At 42.1% G+C, this 15,636-nt stretch overlaps 1 protein-coding gene across 4 annotated transcripts in view; it reads right to left on the bottom strand.

Moving 5' to 3' along the window:
* Positions 1-15,636, bottom strand: part of osp (myosin phosphatase Rho interacting protein outspread) — a 213,106-nt gene that overhangs the window by 2,831 nt on the left and 194,639 nt on the right. Inside the window, exons 7-16 of one of the 4 annotated variants that reach the window (XM_033328207.2) lie at positions 9,685-9,857; positions 9,123-9,263; positions 8,872-9,033; positions 7,871-8,043; positions 6,755-7,710; positions 6,505-6,661; positions 3,564-6,419; positions 3,158-3,446; positions 1,931-2,327; positions 308-463 (exon numbers count right to left, since the gene is read on the bottom strand). In XM_033328207.2, the coding sequence (XP_033184098.1) occupies positions 308-463; positions 1,931-2,327; positions 3,158-3,446; positions 3,564-6,419; positions 6,505-6,661; positions 6,755-7,710; positions 7,871-8,043; positions 8,872-9,033; positions 9,123-9,263; positions 9,685-9,857 (5,460 nt within the window). The remainder of the gene's footprint in view (positions 1-307; positions 464-1,930; positions 2,328-3,157; positions 3,447-3,563; positions 6,420-6,504; positions 6,662-6,754; positions 7,711-7,870; positions 8,044-8,871; positions 9,034-9,122; positions 9,264-9,684; positions 9,858-15,636) is intronic. The other 3 variants (XM_076628023.1, XM_076628024.1, XM_076628025.1) reach the window with 3 other exon arrangements.

Raw genomic sequence — 15,636 nt, 5'->3', positions numbered from 1 at the left:
TAAATAATCCAATTTGAAGTAGAATAAATAAAATAAGAAAATTTAGGATCAATTATTTGCCATCTGAATACACATAAAGGAACCTGTACTTAGACGAAAAGCTGGCAAAGCTGAAACTGGACCCAAGCTACTGAGCTACCAAAATAAAGAAGACCAAATCAAAGCAACGTTTTGAAAAGAAAAATGAAAAAAAAAATATGAAATGAAGTGCGGATAAGAGGCGTGTCGAAATAAAACAAGCTGGTGAAGTGCGTCGACGATGAATTCGTTGAAAGATTTTCCTTAATTGGCAAAAAAGAGAACGGACCTGCAACGGAGAGAGCTGGGGGTTCCGGGGTGAGGCGGGACGCGCGAGGATCGTTGGCATGGAAGCCGTATGCCTCCGAGTGTTGCTGTTTTTCGATTTTGTTGCTGCCCTGCCAGCCACTGCCGGCGCTGTCGACTCGCACCTCTGCTGTGCCACCTTTCGTGTGAAATACAATTTTTTCGAAATACGATTAACCCGGTTTGCACAATCCATTTACGCGTGTATTTCACTTGTTTTTCTTTCTTTCTATATTTTTTATACAACTAAATTACGAATTATTTTCGAAACAAATATAATTCGAACGAACGTTCTGGATTACTGTGAGATTTCTTTCTAATTATAGAATGATTTCTGAAATTTATTAATTTTACTACGTATACAGTTGAAATTTTACTTTTCTTAGCTTCGCTCGTAGATTTCTTGTATTTATCAAATAATTGAAATATATATAAAGGAATTTTGGATAAACTCAGAAACCATGAAGATTGAAATTATATTTTTTTCGATCAGTCTTACTGCCACCGATGTCCCTTAATTATTTTCAGACGATACGACGGCTAGAAGGGTATAATGATTTTCTTAGAGTACCTACTATGTTCCCAATAGTGAAGCGACGTTACTCTTACAAATATATTCGCAGAGTTTGATGCTGGTGTTCGGAAGCACGTAGAAATCTGTGTAAAAAACTTGGCATTTCGACGCGTGTATACTGCAGATTGCAAAAATAGGATCTCCAGTAAGAAAGTGTAAAAAGTTTTATTAAAAAGATCCAGTTTATAAAAGTTCTGTGGTAGAGATATATTCCACGCGCTTCCAAACCTGTTAATAGTACAACTTGAAAATTATTATGCGCACAGATTAGACATTGAAAGAGTACAAAATCACATTCATGAGAAGGCGGGGTTACTTTGCGTTACACCGTTAAAAGGTCTCTTGGTTAGCAATTGGTTAGACAACTTTCGAGTAAGATTAATATCTGCGCTTCGTATCGCTGCTTGAACAGCGATCGTACGCTTGTCAAATCGAAATACAAATCGTCGTCGAGAAAAACCGGACGAAACAATCCGCATCAACATTCGAATCTCGTCGACACGTTACACATGTAAATAACAAAACGATTATTGCACAACAACGCGATTGTACGCGTTAGTCGTTGAGAATTTGATCGATTAATTCGATTCGACGACAAACACTAATAACTATAACAGAATTAATATGTTCGAAAGTGGTTAATTTATAGGAGAAAGCACTCGGTTAGTCTTACGTTTCCCACATCTCTTTCTTGGTAACAAATTTCAAAAGCTTTTTCTTACGAATTGTTAAACAAAATACAAAGATCTCGATACACGCTTTAGCTAGTTTTAGTCATGCCATAGTCCGCTAAACCGTCAACGAACGAATCGTCGAAAGGAAAAAAGCAATGAGACAAACTCGACTCGATGTCCATCCAACGCGTATGAATATCTCGTAAGCCTAATGCAGCTAGTATGCATATTAGAGAGAAGCAGGAACGAGTTCGAGGAAAAGGAGGAGGATCGAGAAACGGCGGCGATCCACCAGAAGCGTTTCTTTCTTTTTCTGATCGGCTTCTTTTTTTCCTCCCATTTCACCTTTCTTCTGTACCTTGATACTGATGGGGCAGTCCGGTCCTTGGTCTCAGGCTGTCCCAAAGCGGCGATGCCAGGCCGTTACGCTCCTGGCTCTTTTGCCCTAAGCTCACCTCTTTCCTATCGTGCGACGGCACGCCAGAACTACTGCCCGGCCTAACCAAGTTACTCGAGTAAGGCAACGACACTGACTTAACGCGTTCAAGCTTGTACGAGAACGCGGCCTGCTTGTCCTGCGTGCTCTTTTGCAACGTGGACAGCGAGCTTCTCGGCCGTTCGCCGGTCGTTCTCTGCTCCTCGCTGCTCGCCGCTCTGAGCAGCGGCTCGTGACTACTCCGGACACGCTGCGGCGAGTAGCTTAGCGACGGAGATTTCGATGACACACCGGACGTATCACGAGGAGCCTCCCCATGCTGTTAGTGAAATATCGAAAATATAATGCGTCAGTGCGGCTGGTATATGGGGGTGGGTTAACACGATCGTTGGAGATCGATGCGCGCCGGGGCAATCAATTATGGGCTACTCACGATCGGTCAGATAGGTACAGTAAAACCTCCGTCAACGCTGCTCCTAATAAGGATCTTGAATATCTGCTATCGTTACGTATCGTAAAATATTAAATCATTATTTTAGGGGTAAGATGTATTTACTTTTGGTTACCGGTAGGATGGCAGCAATTTTAGTGTTATGTTAAGTACTTCAATTAATCTAGTGCCTTTATATTATGCCTTTAGATTAGAAAGAAAGTAGATATGTTTTTAATGGTTAAGTTTATAACTGCATAATATATGAATGAGATTTTAATTTTGTTTAAAAAAGGCACTCGATTAATTTACAATACATTTGTATATATTTCATATGAATAAATCAATATATTATAAGCGATCTTTCGAGGAACAAAATTCATTGAATGAATGAAAAGATCTTAATAAGCATGGGGTTAAAATATCTTTTTATTCCTTGCCTACCAATCGAGGATTAAATATTCGCGAACGGTTAAAGCCTGCGAACACAAAAGCTTTTCTGTACCTAACTTCATCTTTAGCTTATGACTACTATTTATTTACAATTGTCAGTTCTTTTTCGTTATCTAGAAGCGCTTGCTCGAAACATTCGAAAGGGTTGGGCGCCATAACATGTAACTGCGGCGGAGTTAATTAATTTAGTATCGTACATTTTTGTTAACCACATCTACGCTGTAAATGGGGCACGTTCATGGCGACGAGAGCTATCAAAAGTTTACCTTCATCTGTTGTAATCGATGAATTTCCTCCCTCGGCTCGACAATCTCGTTGTCCCTGCCCCTCAACATTTGCATACTGTCGTTGATCGTACCATCGTTCGTTTCTAATACCAAATGTGCCCTCAGCTGTTTGTTTCTCGCGTCTAGTTGCATGATGTGCTGTTGCGCTTGAGCAAGTTGTTTGGTAAGGGATCCTACTTTTTCCTCCAGGGCTGCAGATTCCACACACTTAGAGGAATATTTTGCAGATAACGAAAGAATTTCCTGCTTTATCTCCTCCATCTCTTCCCTATAAATTGATAAATGTTATCTAATAGTCAGAGATATCTAAATTAAAAAATATATATCATGATAAATTCATGGATTATTCAAAATTTACAGATATAGAATAGAATTAATTACATACTCGTGTTCTTTATGAAGCACGCCAATGTCCTCGCGTGCCTGCATTTGTTTAATAAATTCTTGCTTAAACTTAGCTATTTCCTTCTGCACTTCGTGTTCGTGCGCCTTTCTCATAGCATCAAGAGCCGCAAGAGTGGCCTGAGTCTCTTCTGATAATGCCTGCTCTTTCTCCACCCTTAGATTTTCCAATTCCTGTCGATGTTTCTCTTCCATCTCAGAAATAATGCGTCTATGAGAATTCTCCATTGCCAGCAAACCTTTTTCACACAACGCTCGCAATTGCTTGATCTCTTCTTTATATCTCTTTCTTGTTTCCGCATCTGTGTCCAATTCCGCGCTCATGGATCGTTGATAAGCTGCTCTAAGTTCGTTCACGTGAGCAGAGTGCTCAGAGTCCATAGCGTTCAGTCTATGTTCTAATTTTCTTGCCTTTTCTCGTAGACTGGCCGCTTCCTGTTCGTACTGAGATGTTAGAGATTGTCTCTGATTGTCTAGTTCACCTTTGATGTCCAGCAAATCCCTTTCCTGATTGCGCTTCAATGTCTCCAACTCTTGATTATGCTCGGCTGTTATCCTATCGATGGTTTCTTGCAATTGGCCACACTGTTTGCAAGTCACGCTATTCATGTAGTCGCTCAGCTTCTTGATCTGCTTGCGCAATTCCGAGCATTTTTCGCACACACTCGACCAGTCGGTGATGGTAACCGTCGGCGACTTCGTAGGCCACACGGTATTTTCGTTATTTTCGCTCAATTTGCCTCGGACGCGTTTGCCCAATTCAACTAAGTCTTCTTCTAGGTAGTGCAAACTCTGGCCAACGTTCTTTATCTGATCCTTCGAAGCACGCTTTGAACCGAATATCCTTTCCTCGCAGTCCTTGCTAAACTGTTGATAAAGGTAACTGTACTCCGCGTCGAGAATCGGATTGCTTTGGAACTCGTGGTCGTCCGCTTCTAGCAGACTTGAAAGGACGTCGTCGTTTCGGATTAGACTAGATACGAAAGTCTCCCCAGGGAAGATCGTCAATTGTCTCGTATTCTCCTGAAGAAGTCCGATTCTGGCGTCTATTAAAGCTTTGTGCGCGATCACGTCCGCGTATTCCGTTAACAACTGCCGGGACTCGTACTTCGATTCAACTATCGTCGACTTATTCTTCTTCAGCTGATGAAGGCATTCCTCGTACACGTCGGATAGCTCGCGAGTAGAAAGTTCCATCTCTTGACGGAGTCTGGCCTGCGCGGCATCGATCCAAGATTCCAACGTTACGTTCTCCGCGCCCTCAAAGTTGAGACAAGCATCGGTGATGCTCGTGATGTTCTGTTCGTACATTTGGCCGCAACGCACGATCACATGAGACACTTCAGCTTGTACCAACTCTTTGCTGACCGTTTCTTGAGCCAACGCCCACGCTTCGCGAATTCGTCGATCTTCCAGTAATTTTTTATTCGAGTTGGTCACCTGATGTTTGTTCAAATCCTCTTGCTCGGACATGCTCAACGTTTCGGCGGCCAGTGCTTCTGCGAGCTGTCTCAACTTCGTTTCTTTATATTTCCGTACGATCTCGTTCACCTCGCATTGTTTTTGCAGCAGGAAGTTCAAGCTCTCGTTACGAGCTGCGGACACCTCCTTGGTCGTCGTCTCTGTCGCGGCCACGCCACCTACTAGTACTAACTTATTCGCTAACACTCTAGTAAGATACTGAATGTAACTGGTGTTTTGGTACGTTTTGGGCTTAGTTCCGTGAATCTTACGCATTAAGCTTGAGGCAAGCTGACTAGTTTCGACCAATTCACTGAGAACGGCACTCCGGTCGAATGTCCGGCCGATCGCGCACTTGATCTGTCTCAGAACGATGAACTCGAACGCCACTCTCTCCGCGACCAGCTTCATCTTCTCTCTGTCGTTTAGTTGGCCGTTCTGCTCGAGCGTCTGCCGTCTCTTCGTGAGTTCGCTCAATTTATCTTTAAGTATAGTCTCTAGTCTAGATACCACTACGCCTACTGACTCGGTCACTTGAGCGCTAGCTTGGTTTTTCTTACATTCTAAACACGAATCCAGGATGTCGTTCACCTCGCGCAAACACTTCTCTGCTTTATCCTCCGCTTGTGTCGAACCTAAACACTTCTCCAGCCTCCTCTTCGATTTCGACACCACCCTCTCCAATTTCCTTAACCTCGCGATGATCTCCAATGAAACTTCGCTGGTGGAGGATGCACTGATTTCGCTACACTCGCTGGAGTCTTTCTCAGCGTCACTCGCCATATTTTCTGTAACGTTCGCCACCTTCGTCTCTAGAGTACTGAGTCTGATCAACACTTTCATCGGTTCGGAACTAGTTGCACTATCTAGCGATTTTCTTCTTAATCTAGTACGATCCAGACTCTTTCCGTCCCTTCTCTTCTCCTTCTTTGGGTTAGGACTCGACTCCTTCGAGCTGCATCCAGTTGATACTGGCGCACTGGTACCTTTTCCACGTTCTATAGCACAGATCTTGTTCTCCAGATCCAGCAGCTTGTCCTCCATCTCTTGCGAGATCTGGAAGGACTCACGACCCTTCAACGACAGCGATCTCCTTTTATCTCTACTTTCAGCTTTAGTCAACTTTTGCTTCAACGTTCTCACTTGTTTCTCGCTAGCTGCGAGCTTGTTCGTCAAATCTTGAATCCTAGCTGCCATTAACTGCAGCTGGGCCTGGTTCGTCTCGCTGACACTCGCTGCGTCCTGCTTGTGAGCAAAAATCTCTAGCTCCAGTGCGTCCTGTATCGCGTGCGCTTCACGGAGTTCCTTGCGCATCGCGCGTATCTCCAGGATAGCTTTCTCAAAGCGGCTTCTCAGTTCGTCATATTCTTCCACGATCCTACGGATAAAAGATGCAAAAGATATAATATGATTTTCAAACTACTTGTAGCTATATACAACAATTTCAGATATGTCTTTATTACCTTTCCTTATCAAGAGTATCAAAGTCTAGGTCTAACTCAATATTCGTTAAATCACTGAGAGAGTCGAAACTTCTCCCGCGCTCCCTTGAAGAAGATAGACCCCCTTTATCTTCCAATTCTCTAACTTTGCTATATAAACGCTCGTTTTCGTCTATTCCTGCATAACAACACGATAAATGTATAAAACATATAACAACATTGTAATAAATGATATTAACACCACAACAATTTTATTTCAAATTCAACATACCTTGAGACAATCTGTTACTCAATGAAGTAACCTCCGACTGCAAATGTTCAACGGTTCTATGACTCGATGCCAACTCTTTAGTAAGCATCTCGCAGCGTTCACTCGTCTCCCTAAGAATAGCCTCTGTCTCCAGCAATTTGCACTCCAACACCTCTTTATCTCTGTTGTACATCTTCTTCATCTTCTCCAAGTCCTCTAAATCCTTGTTCCTCTGTTGCTCTGTTCTCTGGATGGTATTCAACAGTTCATCGACTTGCTTCTCCCTAATAGAAGCTTCAGCCTTTTGCTGTCTCAACCTGGACAACTCCTTCTCCGCACTAGCAACATCCGCTCTCGCCGCGTTCAGCTGCGACTTCAGACTCTCTATTTCATTTTCTTGACGCTCGATAATGACTAGTAGCGTGCTTGGGTGGGATTGATTTTGATCCAACTGATCGCGCAACATCGATACCTGATTCTCCAACAATTCTACGATCAAGGGACTCTCGTTGGCGCTCGAGAGGCAACTATTGTTCTGCATGTGTCCATTATGTTGGTCCTCGTCTTCTCCAAGTTCGCAGCAAGCCATCATTAGATCTTCCGACCTCACGCTGTCCAACGTGCTTCTTCTTGAGCTTAAAGGCGAGCTACAGCTTCTCTTGTATACTCTAGATCTGGAGCTTGATCTGGATCGTGCTTTTACTCGGGATAGAGCTGTTCTTGTCAACGGTGGTGACGGGGGTAATTCTGACCATTCATGGTTTGCTGAATCTGACCAGCTTGATCCCTTCAGTCCACTGGGCCAATCACCGTTTCTTACGAGAGGTGGTGACACTGGGACTTCTGACCAATCACCGGACTCTCTTCTGCCACCCTCGGATGCTGTTCGATACTCCTCGTCCGAAGAGAACAGCACTGAGCGTGGCGTGACCGAGGTCGATGGAACAACCGAGTCTCTCTCACGGTCCGTAATGGATCTAAAATTCAAATGTGGACTTGAATAAATTTCAAAGCGCTTTAGACTATGGGCAACGCTTGAAAGAATTTTATAAACAGTGGAGTTAATCAGTTTGGCTTCTAAGAAGCTCATACGAATCTTTTTCCCTTATTTAATCAATTATATTTCGCCTCACTTACGCAGTAGGTGATTGAGGCGTGTTATCTTGCTGTCCATCTTGACAAACGGTCAGAGAATCGTTGCTACTGTCAGGATCTGGTAAATTGGCAGCCCTCCGAATGGCCGACATCCAACTGGCTCGTATACCAGCGGTGACCGCGGACAACACGGTCGATCCTCGATCATCCCAGGCCTTGAAAAATGCGCAACAACCGGACTAGAGCAAATCATCGGATAAAACAGAGCACTATGAAAGCAGGTAACTGAAATGTTATCGTCTATGTGGGCCAAACAGCGGGATACAACGGATGACAGAGATCAGTGACACGAATAAACGAAGAGTTTCAAGATCTGTTCTAGCGTGAAATTGAGTTAGCGACTTTTTCCAGCCACTCCCGCCACGGAAGTTAATTCCGGCGATCCAATTGACCAACCAGCCTCCGGCGGATTCACAGTTAATTATAGGTTTCGACGATCTAATTCAACGATTCTTCAGTGTTACGTTACGTCCTCGCTGAAGCAACAAGGAATTTTTGTTGCTTGTCGTTGCTGCATGTTCCAGACGCTGTTCGACAAATATCAACTTGTGGAGATATTGTCCATCATATCGAAGCCACGTAATCAGAGGAATATTTCGTTTTTGTTTCGATCTCAAAACGATACTTGTCGTTATGGAACATTATAAATCGTTATGAAACATCGAGCAACAAACAATAACTTTTTCAAGAAACATAAAACATGAACAAGAGATTCGTCGTTGGTTTAGTGAAGACGAGGTCTTACGATTTTTCCTGTTACACATCTCGCGAAGCTACCAAACGCTTAAAAGTCGGTCCAGCTAGTAGACAATGTAAACCAACTCGTTTTGTATTGTATCTGTCTCTACGAGGATGAAAAAAAAAGGATGGAAATTGCAGCTCCCGTAAGGTCTGTAACTGGATTTCCGTTGACCGATTCTTTCTTTCATGCGGAATGTTAATTACCGTAAATCACCGCGTGCAAATCCACCGGTCACACTCACCACGGTCTGGAATCCATAATTTCTTGCGACTTGAAGGGGCGTGACGGCGGTAACGGTATTCAGATCTATGACACCGTCCATGATACCCTTATCTTCCGCGCAAGGATCACGGTAGTACATGAGACCGCAACCGCGCAACACGAACCAATGCTTGTTCCATTCCTGAAGAATACACCACTCGTTACGTATATTAACCTACATTCGATGCTACCGTAAGGTTACACGAGAAATTGTCACGTTTGGTAATATACCTTGTTCAATCCTTGCTTCATTAGCCAGCCTTTCTTGATGTTTAATAAATCCTCGGCGGGCAGATCAACCCTCAGTTCGGACGTAGGGGAATATCTTATCCCCGAAATGTCCAGGCCACATCCGTCTGGATCACCTCTGATCTGTATATGGTATTAACGACGAATTTCTATTATTCTGGCTCGTAAAAGACATCTACATCGAAGTTATTTAGAGTCATGGGGATTTAACCATCTGCCTCGTCATTAAGTCAGACTAGAGATTGTACATCCTTTATACTTTTTATCGAATCCTATCCTAGATTCTGAATTATACATTCTCCATTTTGAGCAATATATCTTTCTTTGAACCTTAATCTATATCTTTTGAGCCCTGTCCTGTACTCTATACTTTGAATGGTAGTATATTTTTCTTTCGAATCTAGTTTATATTTTAAAGCCTACTCTTGACTAATATACCAGAGTAATGCTTCTTTTGAAATCTTAAAAAAGAAAACCCATAACGAATGACGATGTGAAATGACAACTCCAAATCCTTCAACAGGTATAGAAACTCGAGACTCACGAATTTGTCCTGATACGCCGCGTTAGCTGCATCCACCACGTCCCTAGTCGGTTCGGACGTTCTCGGTTTGATCCTCCTGACGCGTGGCTGGGTCAAAGAGGCAGCAATATCCCGCAATTTTCCCTCTCGTTCCCTCTCATGCTCCAGCAGGATTCTTCGACAGGCGTCATCGTCTGAAACATACGTCGAATCGTTCACCATTTTCTGCTCCATTCGATAGAGTCATTCCGCGTCTCCCGTTACGAGACGATAATGACAGGCTAGCCGCATAATGGTCATGATCAAACAGCAACGTAGCAGCAACAGCGAGAAACGCGTTTCCGGGCTTCTATCGTTCTCTGGCTGGTCGTTATCGAAAATATTCGTCTTCGACTTAACGAATTAAGTTCTTTTCAGTTGGAGTAAAACCTTTAGCATGTGGCGATGTTGCCAAGGCCAGACGATCGCTCGGTTAATTGACTGCCGACTAATTAATAACCCAGTCCCCCTTTCACGTCAACGACCAGGCGAGAACGCTTATCGCCCTCGTTTATCCGCGTTTCTATCGACCCATCACCCATCGAATTCTAACCGCCATTACTATGCTAATAACAGTTTTCTACCAGCTACCTCTCTTCGTTGCTGTTGACGTTAGAGAGCATGACGTTTTGACAGGGTGGAAACAATGGGACAGTTTCGGGGAAAATTGGCTTCCAGCGATTCATCGTTCGATGGAAGATTTTACATGTAGCGAGCGATGGAGATATTCCACTTTGGTGAAACGATAAACGAAGATTCTTACGATATTTGCAAATCGGATGTCTAAAGAACATTTTCCGTAAAAAATTTCCCGCAAGAATTTAAGTAATAAAATAGATCAGATTCTTCTAAGTTTTAGATGAGCAGAAATAAATATTTGTTAAATATAAACATTTGTACAATATAATTGAGTACGATATTCAGGAAAAATGTTGCGTAAAAATGATCGAAAAGGTAGGAATTTCTCGATACTCGTCGATTATTCGTATCGATCGCTCAATTATTCGGACGAATAAAATTCGAAAAAGTATACAGATGGAGATTCTAGATTGCACGGCAGCGATCCTGAATTTTACTCTGTTGTAAAAAAATTCGCTAAGTGTATCTTCCCAAGTATTTCGTGGATATCTTTGGACAATCGGCGATCGACATAAATCTCAGGAATCACTGGTGAAGCTGGGCAACGGGTTCCTGGACGTTCGTTCGACGCCAATCTAAATGAAATCTACGGATCAGACGAGAGAGCAGAGATCACGAAGCACGCGGCGAGGAGAACCGGTAGATTTTCTCGTAGATTGTGCACACGCAATTACGCAACGAACGGGAAACGTAATCACACCAGGCGAATCCTTTGGAATCGAAGCTAACTATGCCAGTTAGACCCTTATAAATCTCGAACGCCAGATTCTTTTTTCGGCGAAGAACGTATTGCTTAATCCTTTTTCCTGCCAATCGGTTGATTCATCGTTTAATGACGAATTTCCGTATTGACGTGTCTATCATGTTTGTTCGGAGTCATTAAGCTAATAGGAGATAATGTCGATCGATGAATTTAGGTTGCAAGAAATAACATTGCTGATTAATAATTCACTCAACCGGTTGAATCAAAGTAGAATATGCCTGTTTATCTTGTTTATTTATGAAGTATCCATTAAGCTGTCTAGTTTCATTTCTTGTTGTCTGATCTATCGAGCAAACGTAAGTACGAGCATCTTTAAGAAGATTCAACTTCGATTAAGAATAGCTATGAAAATGATAAATATATTTCAATTTTGCCTCGTCAAAACTCAGCTTTGATTAAGAACTAAATTTTAGAAACGGCTACTTTCATCCCTTCGGTGTAGACAATTGTCGATAAAAAAATACGCACCAGATATATGTATACCTCGAACGACTGTTCCAGAGAAATTTCTTATGAAGTTAATTTTACGCATTATATCTTTTCTTGTGGAAACGTCAGAAAATATGTATTTCCACTATTAATCAAATTAAAAAAGCGATTCAATCCTGGAAGTCCTGTTAAAACAGACACGCCCAGATTCGAAGTGTTTCTTTGTCAGTACGAAAATATCGTGAAAGTCCTACGAACGTAAAATACATATTGCATAGAGGTACGTAAATAATTATACAGAAACATTGTTACAGAGATCGACTACAAAGCCTATAAAACGAATCAGAGACCTTTACCATCAGAATTCTCAACTGACCCAATTCCAAGAACCTACTAATCTCTTAAACTATCAATTATCCCAGTGATTCCTCGAGAACGCCAGTTTTCAGGCTTCCAAGTCTGAAGCCCCGTGTTCTAAACCTTCGACACACTGTTACTAGTTGAACATCCTTCGCCCTAAACGGCGAACCATCGAGACAAGTTCATCGTGAAGCAGACAGCTGAAAGATATCGTTGTCCACGCGCGTTCGATCGGAATTAGGCTTTTTCACGTTGGGATACGCTAATAAACCGACCGCAAGAAGCTAATTCGATAATGATGCGTGAACAAATTGCAGCGGCTAACGGTGTAAAGCACGCGCAGTTAACGCGAGGCGATTGCACGATTTTTAGAAAAGGATACACCGTTTGCCACAACCGGTTCTCCATCGACGAAAAATTCACTTGTGTTCTTCTTCTATCGATTAAAACACGGCGCCACGCTTCTTCGTTTATTCGTTTGTTCGTTCGGCGAGATTAATGAAAAATATGCGATCATAGAGAGAGGAGAGTACTACGATAAAAATAGACACGTTCCGTCACAAACTAGCGTGTGAGTAAAAAAAGTTAAGTGTTGCGACCTTTCAACCAGTTGGCGATCGCTTAAATCGTAACTGTTCGGTGGGGTCGCGAACCTTGAACAATATTCACGCTCAAGGTGAAGCGTTGATTAAGAGTTCTAGTACGATAGTGATTTTCTTGAACGTTTATTTCAAAGTGTTTTATTCTCTAACCTGTGCTGACTGGTGCTTATATTCCAGGTGTCAGTATAGGTAGTGCGTTTTCGTCAACGTTTTCTACCGGGTGGGAATTTATATCTGTTCGATCATGCGACTGTCGAAATATCGTGGGCATCTCGCAAGTTGTGCGTTTCTCGTCGAGGATTCGCAGCGTAACGTCCCGTTAGCGACATCGTCGCGTGGTCTATTGTCGAGTTCTCAACTGTTGTCAAAGTTTATGACACGTTGTTTGCTATTGTAGGGAGCCGACGAGCGCTCAAAATGCGAATTAAGTCGTCCACGTGGTCCGAATTGTAAACTTTATAACGTGCAATGTGAAAAAATTCGAACCTGTCGAAAATAACAGGTGTGTCGTCCGTATCGTAAACTTGGGATAATCTTCTACCCTAAACATGGAGAAATTTGCAGAATTTATTGAGACGACTAAATACACGGTTGAAGCTGTTAAACTGATCATAAAGAGCCCTATACCGTTTCTGACGTTAATAGCTTATGATCCTTCTTGATCATTGTAACTAAATGGAGGGGAAAAAAGACAGTTGCAGCGCTTCGAATCGGCTGGATCGATGAATTTTTTTCATCAAATATGATTTAACGCCTCTTTTGGGCATAATGATCAAACGCAAGGATATTGTTATTGCCTTTTATATGAAATCATCAGGTTTTATAATACCACGTTGGATATTCTAAATTACGGTTTGCAATGGAATCTCCTTCATATAGGATCATGCTACTGAGTTATAGTAATAGTAAACTCGCTCTCGCTTTAACAAACACAGAAGGTCTTAAATATTTTAATACAAGAGGAATATTTGTAACGAAATACCCTGTTATTGAAAGTACACGTTGAAAATGTCTTTAAAAATACAATGATTATATTCTCGCAAGCAGGGAAAATATTCGATATTACCTTAAAATCGCAAAATAAATTGATACGGGGGAGGATACAGTACGAGAACCCTTTTAAGCAAATAAAGCTTCACAGAAAAATTGTCAGGGAATTTAATCGGCAGACAAAACACCCGCTCCGTGTTTGAAGTTGGCGAACACTCGACCAAAGAGTGTCTCTGTCCTCGATAACGACGCGGCGGGCGAAAATTGTTAGCGAAATTAATCAGCAACTCGTGGAGGAGCCTGCTCCCTCGAACGTGATAGGGGATTCCAATTAAACGAGCGAGGGGATTTTCTCTATGTTGTTCCCACCATCGGTATCTCGTACGTGCTTTCCAATCGACGATAAGTTAGCCTGTCGTTTTCAGTGAGCTACGAGCCTTTAATCGCGATATGATTCCCCCTGGCGCTCACGTGGCTACGATTTCTCTGCTTCGTTGCGTTTCTTCGATACAGGTTCCAGCATTAGAACGAATGTCCTGTGTTTCTTGTGTTATTAGAGAATCGTTGGATGTTCCAAGTAAAAGTGAAAGTAACAAGGGGAATAGTTAGTTCGTCGTTTGTACCTTAATTACCACACACCTATAATAACAACATTAACCATTTCTCGTATAATATTCGGTCACGTCGATTTTCTCGTATCAAAGTTTCATTTTAACTTTGATTTTGCTCTCCTATTGCAAGACATTAAATTGCCGATTACATTTGTCTATACCGTTTCAATTTTTATTTCAAAGCTCCTTCGCTCATTCTGCGTTCTTTTCGTCATTTTCGACTCAAACTTATTCATTTAGAATAACAAATTATCTCCAGTTTGGAACAATTGCCGGAAAAATTCTTTCGATCGTAAGATTCTACGGAACACTCCCTTTCTATGAAAGATTTTGTGAAACACTTCGTGATCGCGTGTCTTACGAGATTTAACCAGAACTGCACACTTTTGACCTTGTTCGTACATCGTAAGTTTTCGATCCCAGATTCTCGTCGAGCCACTCTTCCTGTCATTAAAACACAAACGGTAGCGAAGCTTCCCATCGAGATTACACTGTACGATAGAGCAGATAAATGACTGCCAGGGACGAATAAATTCGTGCGGATAGAATCGGCTGGATTTTCACACGGACGGTTCTCTGTTGCGTGGACACGCGCTAACTGTTTTGTTTATGCCGTCAATTGTCACGAGGGAAAATGGGTCAGGTACGATTTAACGCGGTCGCGCGAATCATCGTCGAAGAGAAGAATAGTCGTCGACGACCCAGTTTCCTCGTGCGATTCAATGGGACGTTGTATTGTTGGTTTAAAACCGAATCGCGTTAGCAGATCCGCTTTGCGATCGGGCAACGCAGTAAAATTTCTCTCTAGGTGCACGACCTAATAACGTGGCAATTAAACTCGCGTAAAACCGATTCATAAGCACTTAAATCGGAGAAAAATAATTTACGATAGAGTTTTATGGGAGTGGGACTGTAAAAAAGGAGAAACCACGATACGAATAATTCGATATATAATTATCGTATAAATTTTCTATTATTTTACACCGACATCAATTAGCAATTTCAGTAATCGTTTAACTATATTTAGATGTCGTTAACGATCCTGCTGTGCCAATTACAGGGATTAAAGCTTCTGCTCGATAGGACCATGAATAAAACTACGCAATCGGCGGTGGGATGAATAAAAGATGCGGTCGTATCTTGTTAAAACGATTTCGACGAGTAACGACTGTAAATGACGATCCAGCCAGATGTTCCTAGGTCTGACTCACCGTGTTTGCCAGGTTGATCAACAGAATAAACACAAGTTTAGATTTACAGGTTACTCTGTGCTTTTTAGTTCACTTGGTAATTCTATGCTTCGGGTATATTCTAGAAAACAAATCATTCAAAAGTACTAACTTTACCCGTTCGTTACTAAAGAGCCTTAAGAACGTTCATTCGCCTCGTTAAAAATTCTTCAGCAATTTTTGACAGCGTAAGTGTCCCTAACAACGTTCGCTGTCGTAATATTTTGAAAAAGAAGGCACTGGTAAAAATCGTACGGTATTTTACGTACACGAAACGCAAATAATGTCTCTTTCGTTTGAGACTAATTTGA

This window comes from Bombus vancouverensis, chromosome 3, assembly GCF_051014615.1.
Source record: "Bombus vancouverensis nearcticus chromosome 3, iyBomVanc1_principal, whole genome shotgun sequence".
NCBI lineage: Eukaryota > Metazoa > Arthropoda > Insecta > Hymenoptera > Apidae > Bombus > Bombus vancouverensis.
The sequence above is the reverse complement of the archived record's forward strand: the minus strand, read 5'-3'. Positions and strand labels throughout refer to the sequence as shown.